We start from the raw sequence: 11,076 nt of genomic DNA on the forward strand, positions 1-11,076 counted from the left end.
TTTGAGAAAGTGTTTCTCTGTGTAACAGTCCTGGAACATACTGTGTAGACCAGGCTGACCTCAAATTCACAGACATCTGACTGTCTCTGTCTCCCAAGGGTTGGGATTAAAGGCATGTACTACCTACCTGCGGGCCTAAAGGACATTTTTTTTTCCTGAAGAAATTTGTGTTTCAGTCTAACCTTCAGAACTGCCAGCATATACAGGTCTATGCATACCCTCTTGCGCTGCGCATCTCCACTAGCGCTTAAGTTAGACTTCTTTACTTCCTTCCAAGCGTTGGTGATTTTTCTTTTTCTGTATAACCTAGCCTGAGTTTTGTCCGTTTTTGCGTGTTCTTGAAGGCTTCAGTTAGAATTCGCACTCACAGCTTCATTCTAAACATCAATAATTTCCGCTTAATTTTCTTTGTCCAGCCTGCTCTTCCTCTATTCACAACAGTTTAGCATCTTGTCCTGTGGGAGGTGAGTTATAAAATTTCCCATGTGAGGGATGAGGAGGTGGTTCCAGGAGCAAAGAAAGGGCTTGCTAGGCAAGCACAAGGGCCTGCGCTTGCACGGAGCACGGATAGCTAGCGCACATCTGCAATCCCAGTGCTCTGACGGTGGGAAGTGAGAGGGACCGGAGACTCCCAGAAGCCGTGGGCCATATCACCTGCTATAAGTAACACAGCCGCAAACAGTAAAGAGGCCCGGCTGTCTCAAACAAAGGGTAAAGATGGGGAGCTTTAAGCTACAGAGCGGTAGTGTAATCGGTTTCCTGTGTGTGTGTGTGTTGTTGTTGTTGTTATTTGGCTTTTGTTTTTTCCTCGCCTTAAATTCATTTGTAAAAACAGCACAGGACACGTGTCATCTGCAAATAGTGTGTAGGTAAGTGTGTCACAGCAGTTTGTCTTCCCACTGGCAAGAGCCTTTTCTATGGCACCTTCCTAGAGGCCTGGGCACCTTTGGGAGCCTGAGCTGGAGCCGAAGCCTGAGCCTTAAGCTGGAGCTGCAGCCTCTGCCTTGGGCTTTGGTTGGCAGAGCCTACGACCCTTAGCCATGTAGCTTTGAATCTGCTTCCTAAGCTTGCGGTGAGTGATGAAAGCCAGATGCTGAGTTTGAGGCTGGGGCCCTTTGGCATCTTGGGATTGGACCGCCATCGGTTTCACAAGAGCCTCAATGGCGTCTGTGCATGCACTCACTGCCTTTGCATTGTTAACTGGCATCTTCTGCAGGCTTTTCTTGTGCTTCTTGGCAAAGCGCATCTTCCTCACAAACCTGCGGTCAACCCCCTTAAGAGATTCGAATCGGGCTGGAGAGATGGTTCAGCGTTTAAGAGCACTGATTGCTCTTCCAGAGGTCCTGAGTTCAAATCCCAGCAACCAACCACATGGTGGCTCACAACCATCTGTAATGAGATCTGATGGCCTCTTCTGGAGTGTCTGAAGACAGCTACAGTGTACTTACATATAATAAATAAATAAATCTTTAAAAAAAAAAGAGATTTGAATCTTTGTGACTTGGGTTTCTTGATGCCGTTTCTGTGCCATTTGCAGGACTGGTTGTGTGTGGTGTGTTTCTTGGACTTGGCCATGTCTGCACGGTAACCCGCGGCTCCCACACCATCTGGGACCAGAAGAGAAAGCCTCCTGTGTGTGGTTTTAAGTCGTTAAGCATGTGCTAGTTTGTTTCAGCCATCTCTTCCTGCTGTCTAGCTGTTTAACCAAGGAGGATCCTTGTTTCTGGAGACAGAGGCTGATCATCAGAAGAAAGAACCAGAACAGGGTTCGACACGTGGGAAGGAACAACTTGGAAGGTGGGTAAACCAGCTGGGGTGGCACAGGAAAGCTCTCACACTTTATGTAGGTATGCATGCAGGTAGTTTAACAAGAGTAGGGAGACAGCATGAAGCTAGAAAGGGGATTTGTAGAACAAATTAAGTTCACAGGATCTTTCACAGAGGGAATATTGTTCGGTCCGTTATTCATGTCCTCAGGAAGGATTATAAAAAGTACTCAGGGGCTGGTGAGATGGCTCAGTGGGTAAGAGCACCCGACTGCTCTTCCGAAGGTCGGAGGTTCAAATCTCAGCAACCACATGGTGGCTCACAACCATCCGTAATGAGATCTGGCGCCCTCTTCTGGAGTGTCTGAAGACAGCTGCAGTGTACTTACATATAATAAAAATAAATAAATCTTAAAAAAAAAAAAAAGTACTCAGGTTATGGTTGCAGTCCTAGCATTCCGAGGACCAGTCCAGGGAAGACCAGAAGTACAAAGGCAGCCTCAGCTATATACAAGATGCTAGCCTGGGCTACATGGGACCGTTTCAGCAACACACACGCTGAATACCAGCCTGGGCTACACAAGACAGCCTCAAAGACCCATGAGAACTCCCTCCCAAACGAGCAGCTGTATGCTCTACATCATTTCATGTTACCTTCATGAGACAATCAAGGGCAAGGTCCAACCTCTTCTCTAGAAACTTGGTCTTAAAAGATATATCACAGAGCCGGGATTATAGCTGAATGGTAGAATGTTAGCTGAGAAGGTTGCTCAGCCCTGGTTTGGCTCCATGGCACAGAAAGGGAGGAACAAAAGATGAATGGAAGGATGGATGCAGCTTGTGCCAATTTCCCTGACCATTGACTCTCACTTGTAGGACTCTTTCACAGCCTGGTTTCTTTCTTCCCCTCTCCGACTCCAATGAGGACACCCAATCACAGCTTGATTCTAGCAGCCTCTCCGAAGTGTGAGTTAAATATTCTGAGGTGAGTGACGAATGCCGGAAATTAGTACAGCAGCCGCCTTAACCAGCTATTACCCAAATGAAAGACACAAAGACCTTTAGAATTATAATAAGCTTTAAAGCATTGGAGGTGGGCAGATAGCAACCCTTTTGGTGGTTTGAATAAGCTTGACCCAGGGAGTGGCACTATTAGGAGGTGTGGCCTCGTTGGAGTGGGTGTGGCCTTGTTGGAGTAGGTGTGTCATTGTGGGGGTGGGCTTTGAGGCCCTCCTAGCTCCTCCTCCTAGCTGCCTGGAAACCAGTATTCTGCTAGCTGCGTTCAGATGTAGAACTCTTAGCTCCTCCAGGGTTATGCCTTCCTGGACGCTGCTGTGCTGCCTGCCATGACTCTGAACCTGTAAGCCAGTACCAATTAAATGTTTTCCTTAGGGGCTGGTGAGATGGCTCAGTGGGTAAGAGCACCCGACTGCTCTTCCAAAGGTCCAGAGTTCAAATCCCAGCAACCACATGGTGGCTAACAACCATCCATAATGAGATCTGGCGCCCTCTTCTGGAGTGTCTGAAGACAGCTACAGTGTACTTACATATAATAAATTAAAAAAAAAATGTTTTCCTTAAAAGAGTTGCTTTGGGCCGGGCGGAGGTGGCGTACGCCTTTAATCCCAGCACTTGGAAGGCAGAGGCAGATGGATTTCTGAGTTCGAGGCCAGTCTGGTCTACAGAGTGAGTTCCAGGACAACCAGGACTATAAGGGAAAACCCTGTCTCAAAACAAAACAAAACAAAACAAAACAAAACAAAACAAAACAAAACAAAACAAGAGTTGCCTTGGTCATGGTGTCTGTTCACTGCAATGCAAACCCTAAGACACCATTCTAAGCTATTTTGTCTGCTTTCGTGCCTTGAACCCTAATATATTACTTGCCAGATGTTTCGTTTGCTCTGCTCCTGCGTCATCAGGTCAGCCCTCATGGTCACATGCTCATCGTCCATATTAGCCCATGGTGACTTCCTTCTCCTCCCTCTCCTTGCTCCTCCATAGTCCCCACCTGAGTGAGACTTTAACCCCTGGGGAACCCTTGTCCCACCTACCTCTCTTCTACCCAGCTACAGGCTGTCAGCAACTTTTATTAACCAGGGATAACTGGGGGGCAAGGTTTACACAACATAAGGCTGGTGTACCTGAGAATCTGCTAGGCTTGGGGCAACCGGATCTTGGGACACAGAATTTAGCATTTGAATACATAGCAACAGACCAAACCCCATCACCTCCCCTTCATCATCTCACTGATATTCAAGGTTGCAGCGATTTCTAGGTAATGGAGAGACCCAAGGATATTATTGTAGCCCATGCTTCTCTGCCGAGACCCCGGCTTACTACTGTGTTCTGCGCAGCCGCAGGCCTCTGTGACTTTGTCATCTCAGGTGATTCCAGTCACACAGTACTGCTGCTGCTGCTGTCAGCCTCAAGGAGGCGCTGCTGCTCCTTCCTCTTCTCTTCCTCTGCCTCATTCTTCTACTCTTCCTTTCCTCTCTCTTTTCCTCCTCTTTCTCCTACTTGTCTTCCTCCTTCTCTTTCTCTATCCTCCTTCATCTCTCCTTCCCTCCTCTTCCTCCTTCCCCTCCTTGCTCTCCTCCTCCTCCTTAATGTCCTCCACCGATTTTGCAGGTGGAACATACTTCCTCCTCAGCCATATCTTACAGTACCCACTCATTCTCCCTTTCTTTCAGCTTCACAGCCACCACCTTAGTTTGGACTCATTGCTTCTTTCTCATCTATGGTGTTGGGAATTGAACCCGTAGCCCCAAATGTGCCAAGCAAATGCTCACTGGGCTATATAACCCATCTGCCCCACTCCTTCCTTTCTTCCTTCCATCTTGAAATTTTGACATTTATGTACGTGTGTGTGTGTGTGTGTGTGATTTATTTTATGTGTATGGATATTCTGCCAACATACACACCCCAAATGAGTCTGTGGCCTATGGAGGTCATAGGGCGGTGACAAATCCCCTGGAGCTGGAGTTACAGTTCGTTGTGAGCCACCATGTGGGTGCTGGGAGTCAACCCCAAGTCTTCTGCTAGAACATCAGACCTCTTCACCACTGAGCCATCTCTCCAGCTCCTGCTTCTTTTTAAGGCTGGCCTCAAACTTGCTGTATAGCTGATAGTGACCTTGAATTCCTTCCTGATCCTCCTACACCAATCTCCCAAATGTTGCTACGATAGGAATCATCCCCATGGTGGTCTTATCGAATCAATTCTTTTTATTTATTCATCTGTTTTAATCCTATTTAATTATTCATGCACATTTGTGTGTGTGTGTGTGTATGTGTGTGCATGTGTGCATGTGTGGCACCTGAAGAGGTCAGAGGACAACTTCTGGGAGTCTGTTCTCTTCTTCTACCATGTAGGTCCCAGGGATTGAACTCAGGTTTGGCAGCAGATGGCTTTATCTGCTCACTGGCCCTCATTTGATCAGTTCTGCAGTCTATGTCTTGCTTCCAGTCTCTCCTCAGCCAGGCCTGTCTGTCACCATGGCACTTCTTTCCTTAAACATACATAGTGTCTTTGCATCTGTTGAGTCTGTGTTCTTAGCACACACTTCAATTTCCCTCATTATAGTTCCGATCCCTCACACATACCCTTTGTTTAGTTTATTCTGTGCTCCAAGAAGCTCAAACAACGTATGGTACATTGAATGTATCATATTGCGTTTCCTCTGTGGGGCACGTGCATCATGCTTAGTATTCCCTCTTGGGTGTATGAGAAAGGCTGGCCACCACGAAAGGCCTCATTTTAGCTGGAAAAAACAAGAAAAAATATGAATCCACTAATTACAAGTGAAACAGAAGATCAGGCAGAATGGGCCACCGCAGTCTGGTGGGTTGATCGGCACCCATCGACAGGTAGTGTAAGCACCATCAGGTACCAACCGTGCTGTAGGGAGGACAGAGTCTAGAGATCTGAGCCACCGAGAGAACTCCCTGGGAGAGACTCTGGACTGTGTCAGGAAATGTCTGTGCTGCAAACAAAGACTGAAGTCACAGAGGGAAAGAAGGTAGTTTATATAAAATACAGAATTAACTTGATCCTGTGCTTGGTGTCGCTTTCTGTGCTACACACCTGTGTTTGCCTACTGGGCTTGGTCAGGATCACAGTAAACTAAGAAAGCATGTGGTTATGTCTCATGTGGGCTGCTGTTTTTGTTGTTTGTTTTTTTGGTTTTTTGAGACAGGGTTTCTCTGTGTAGCCCTGGCTGTCCTGGAACTCTCTTTGTAAACCAGGCTGGCCTCGAACTCAGAAATCCGCCTGCCTCTGCCTCCCGAGTGCTGGGATTAAAGGCGTGTGCCACCACACCTGGCGTGGGCTGCTGTTTGAGTGATGTTATTAAAAAAAAATGAACAAATCAAAACAAAAACCCAATGAAAAGTGACAATGTAGACTTGAGAAAAGCACAGGTTGTCTGCTAACAATGTTAATAGCTAGCTTTAACAATTTAGGCTTTTGCCTTTCCCTGCCCTTGAACTTGTAATAGGGCAGGGTGGACAGTGTGTTTAAGGGTTGGTTTTATACAAGCCTATTCCAGGGGTTAGCTCATGGAGCCCACATCTGTAAGGAAATTTTAAAATAAAAGTGTATTCTAATGCTACTGTCAAAAGTCTCAAGGAGGAGTGGGAGAGAGGGCTCAGGGGTTAAGAGTGGTTGCAGCTCTTCCAGAAAACCCAAGTTCAATTCCCAGCACCGACACTGGGCAGTTCACAGCAGCCTGTAAATCCAGCTCCAGGGGATCTGACACCTTCCTGTGGGCTCTCTGCCCAGCACTGCTCTCTTGCGCTCACACTCACACAGAGACACACATAATTGAAAAAGAAATAATATGGTTTAAAGTTCCGAGGGCTGGAGAGATGGCTCATCAGGGAAGAGCATCGATCAGAAGCATTTCCAGAGGACCTAAGGTTCCATTCCCAGCGCCCACATGGTAGCCCACAGCCATCAGCAATGCGGGTTCCAAAAGATCTGATGCCCTCTTCTGGCCAGTGAAGGTACCAGGCACACACATGGTGCACAGCACACATGCAAGCGAACGAACACACACACACACACACACACACACAGAGTAGATAAATCATTGAAAATATTGCAAGGAGAGGAATAGTTAAGAAAGCTGGTTTAACGTACCAAAGTGGCCATTATCCTCAGCATATCGTTACATGGAAAGCAAAGGTTCTGAATAAAGAGTTTAAATAAATATATATAGTATATATATATAATATTTTATATATGTATACAGTATATCTTATATGTGTATATTTTATATGTGTATGCTTTTTGTATACATGTAATCATAATTATACATTTAATATATATTTATATACTTATATTTATATATAATACTATTATATAAATATATTAGTCATACTTTTCATATAAGAAATGGAAAAATAATAATACTCAGAGTGCTTGGAGATAGTTTACTAATAGTGCTATAACTTTACATTAGAATCTGATATAAATTTTCTATAATGGGAAGAAATGGAAAAACGGTGAAATGGAAGCTCTGGGTTGCTAAGATTTTTTAAAATTGTGATTTCTGTATTGTTTTTGTTTGGATATAAAATGGCTCCCACAGGCCTGTGTGTTGAAACCCTAGTCCCTAACTAGTGGTACTGTTCTGGAAGGTCATAGAATCTCTAGGGTTGCTAGGAAGCAGCGCATGAGGTTGGAGGTCTGGTCCTTCTTCCTGCTTGTTGTCTATTTCTGTTTTGTTTTTTCCCCCCTGGAAGAAAGCAATTCCGCACAGCGATGGACTGTGCGCCCTGGATCAGTCCCTCTTCAGTCACTCCTTGGCAGATATTTATTTGGTTGATGAAATAACTTGGCACATGTGTCTGCAAATCTCAGGTTTAAAAGCTCTATAGGATTCTAGCTGGGGGTCGTGGTCTGTGGCCCTGATTGCTCAGTCTTAGGGTGTGGAGTTCAATGAACCATTCCTGTTTGACTGAGGTCGATGTCTGAGTGGTTTGCACGTTGTTTCCCAGATCCTAACACTGTAGTCATTGCTGTGTGAGTGTAGGAATGCTGTGGTCATGTCATGTTCAGAAGACAGTGTGTTTCATACAACACCCTACCATTTCCTCCTGTCTTTTCTGCCCTCTTCTTTCGTGGTCCCTGAACATTGGAGTTGGGTAGATAATATGTGTCTCACATATTATCTGAGCCTGTAATAGTCATTTATTCTTTTTGTTTGTTTGTTCAATTGGTTGGTTGGTTGGTTTGGGGTTATTTTCGAGTCAGGGTTTCACTATGCAGCTCTGGCTGTCCTGGAACTCACTAAGTAGACCAGAGATCTGCTTGCCTCTGCCTCCTGAGTGTTAAGATTAAAAGTGTGCACCACCATGCCCACGCTGGCTAAATCATTTATTCTTTTTAAAGATTTATTTATTTTATGTGTATGAGTACACTGTTGCTGTCCTCAGACACACCAGAAGAGGGCATCAGATCCCATTATATGGTTGTGAGCCACTATGTGGTTTCTGGGAATTGAACTCGGGACCTCTGGAACAGCAGTCAGTGTTCTTAACCTCTGAGCCATCTCTCCACCCCCAGTCATTTATTCCTAACTCTTTGGTTTTCGTCTTGTTTGGGTCCCATCTTTCCTTGCTCTATAAACATCCCTCTTTCTTGGAATGAGAATGGGATAGGGATATTGGCTCTTTAACTTAGATGTTGCAAGTATGAAATACTTTGCTTTTTATAGGGGCTTCTAGTTGAGACATTGCATTGAGTCTCAGGAGAGACATTGGATTTTCGAACAGCGTTAGGACTGGTGGATAGCAGGAATCTTTAAGGTTTGACTGAATGCATTTTGTGGTATAAGATGACCAAGAGCCAATAGGGACAAGGGATAGAGTGTTATGGTTTGAAGGTGAGCTGCCTCATAGGAACACATGCTGGAGTACTTGTTCACTGGCTTGTAGTATTGTTTTGAGCATCTTTGAACCTTTAAGAGGAAGAGCCTCACTGAAGGATCTTCCCCTGGATCCTGTGGATCACAGGATGGGCCCTCTGAGGCTAGAGAGCTATAATCCATCCCCACCTCCTGCGCTTTCTCTACACCATGCTCTGTGGAGAGTCATCTCATACTCCTGTACCGTCATGTACCAGGTATGGCCAAACCTGTACCATCATGTTAGAATCTACCCTTGAGATGAGGGCCAGGGTGGTATTTTGTACTGGGATGCCCCCTATAGATGCTTATGTTGCATGCTTGGACCCCCATTGGTGGAACCGTTTGGGAAAGATTAGGAAGTATGGTCTTGCTGGAGAATGTGTGTCTCTTGGAAGCGGGCTTTGAATTCCAAAAGCCCATGCCAGGCCCAGTTTTCTCTGCCTGCTGCCTGGGGATCAGGATGTAGAACTCTCAGCGACTGCTCCCTGCCTGCTTTCTATCATAATGACCACAGACTAGCTCTCTGAAAGTGTAAGCAAGCCTTCAATTAAATGGTTTGTTGTTGTTGTTGGGTTTGTTTGTTTTTTAAATAAGTTGCCTTGGTCATGGTGTCTCTTTACAGCAATAGAACAGTTACTAGGACAGCTAGGTGCGTCCCTTTTAATATTTCTTGTCAGGAATGTGGTCCTAGCCGTGAGGAAACTAAGACATTTGAAATGTGTGTATGTGTGCTATGGTGAAGGCCACGGTTGTGTTTTTATCCTTTAGAATTGTAGCCCAAAAGAAAATATAAAAGACAATGGGCTGGAGAGAGAGAGAGAGAGAGAGAGAGAGAGAGAGAGAGAGAGAGAGAGAGAGAGAGAGAGAGCCTGGTAGGTAATTGAATCAATAATAACGCACAATTATACACAGTGTGATGTCTATTCTTGGTATCCTCTGCTACGTCCGAAATTAACTGAAACCCAAGTGGCTGCATACACCTGTGATGAACTTTTCTTAATTAAATCATTTGAAGTGGGATGACCCACATTTAATCTGGCTCTTTGGAGGTGGGAAGAGCTGCCTTTAATCTGAGCCACACCTTCTGCTGGCAGCCTCTGTAAAAGACCTAGAAGAAGGAAGCCTTTGTTTTGAGCCTGCTTGCCCTCACTTCCGATGGCAAATTCATTGCTTCACCAGCATTATAGCCTACTTCTTTGGGGCTTCTCTGGGCTGTATAGTGAAGACCAGCTGAGACAGTCAGCCTTGTAGACTGAACACCTACTGGATTCTTGATCTTTCCATTAGTGGACAACCATTGTTGGACTAGCTGGACCACAGCCTGTAAACCACTCTAATAAAACTCCTTTAAATATTAATGTGCATAGAAGCAGATGACCACTGTTGTTGAATTAGGGAAGGCTGATAAAAGCTGAGGAGAAGGGTGATCCTATAGGAAGACCAGCAGTCTCAATTAATCTGGGCCCCCAAGATCCCTCAAACACTGGACCACCAAACAGACAGCATACACCAGCTGATATGAGGCCCCCAACACACATACAGTAGAGAACTTCCAGGTCTGTGTTCATTCAGAGATGACGCACCTAACTCTTAAGAGGCTGAAGTCCCCAGGGAGTTTACCCAAGTGGGGTAGGGGGTGGGAACATCCACATGGAGATAGGGGAGTAGGGAGAAGGTATGGAATGTGGAACAGAGGGCAGATAGGGGGCAAATAAAATATGGAGTGTAAAAAAAAATTAAAAAAGGATAAACACCCTTGAAGCTCTGTGCAATATATATATATGAATATACATGTGTATATTAAATATATTAAATATATATAATATATGTATTATACATGCTTATAATATTTTTAATATATGGGATTTTATCTATTTTATTTGTTTCTCTATTGGTTCTGTTCCTCTAGAGAACCCTGACTATTGAATACAAGGAGCTGTTAAGAGTTGTATCCATGCATATCATGTTAAGAGTTGTCATGCCCACACATATTAATGGCTTCAGGAAAATACAATTCCAAACATTATGCAAACCAGGATCTCCACATGTGCACCAAAAAAAAAAAAAAAAAAAAAAAAAAGTGTGAAGCTGTACGCCAAAACACTAGCTTGAGAACACGGGAGAACTTCGTCTGGCCTTTGTGTTATAACGGGGCTAACTCGTGAGCAAACAGTTACCTGTCAAGTTTGGGAAAGGTAAAAGACGTTATCACCGTACCTCTCTCTATTCATGGGATGCCCTCTCATGTGCTGTGTGCTATAGCCACTGCCCTCCTGTGTACCTATGGAGGCTGTCCTGGCACAGCAGAAGCACTGCTGTTTGTTTGTTTGGTTTTGGTTTTTCGAGACAGGGTTTCTCTGTGTAGTCCTGGCTGTCCTGGAACTCACTCTGTAGACC

General features: G+C 45.0%; 1 protein-coding gene across 1 annotated transcript; it reads right to left on the reverse strand.

Moving 5' to 3' along the window:
- Positions 1–979: 979 nt before the first annotated feature.
- LOC110302881 (60S ribosomal protein L29-like) lies at positions 980–1,578 on the reverse strand. Its single transcript, XM_021173670.1, has 2 exons — positions 1,495–1,578; positions 980–1,291 (listed from the first exon to the last, which is right to left on the reverse strand). The coding sequence occupies exons 1-2, from the start codon at positions 1,573–1,575 to the stop codon at positions 980–982; spliced, it is 393 nt and encodes a 130-aa protein (XP_021029329.1). The 5' UTR covers positions 1,576–1,578.
- Between the last annotated feature and the right edge of the window lie 9,498 nt (positions 1,579–11,076).

Source organism: Mus caroli, chromosome 10 (genome assembly GCF_900094665.2).
Source record: "Mus caroli chromosome 10, CAROLI_EIJ_v1.1, whole genome shotgun sequence".
Classification (NCBI taxonomy): Eukaryota; Metazoa; Chordata; class Mammalia; order Rodentia; family Muridae; genus Mus; species Mus caroli.

Coding starts and splice junctions, on each gene's coding strand:
- LOC110302881 (XM_021173670.1), bottom strand. CDS start 1,575: ATGGCCAAGTCCAAGAAACACACCACACACAACCAGTCCTGCAAATGG. Junction 1,292..1,494: donor TCAAGAAACCCAAGTCACAA/AGATTCAAATCT, acceptor ATCTCTCCAGCC/CGATTCGAATCTCTTAAGGG.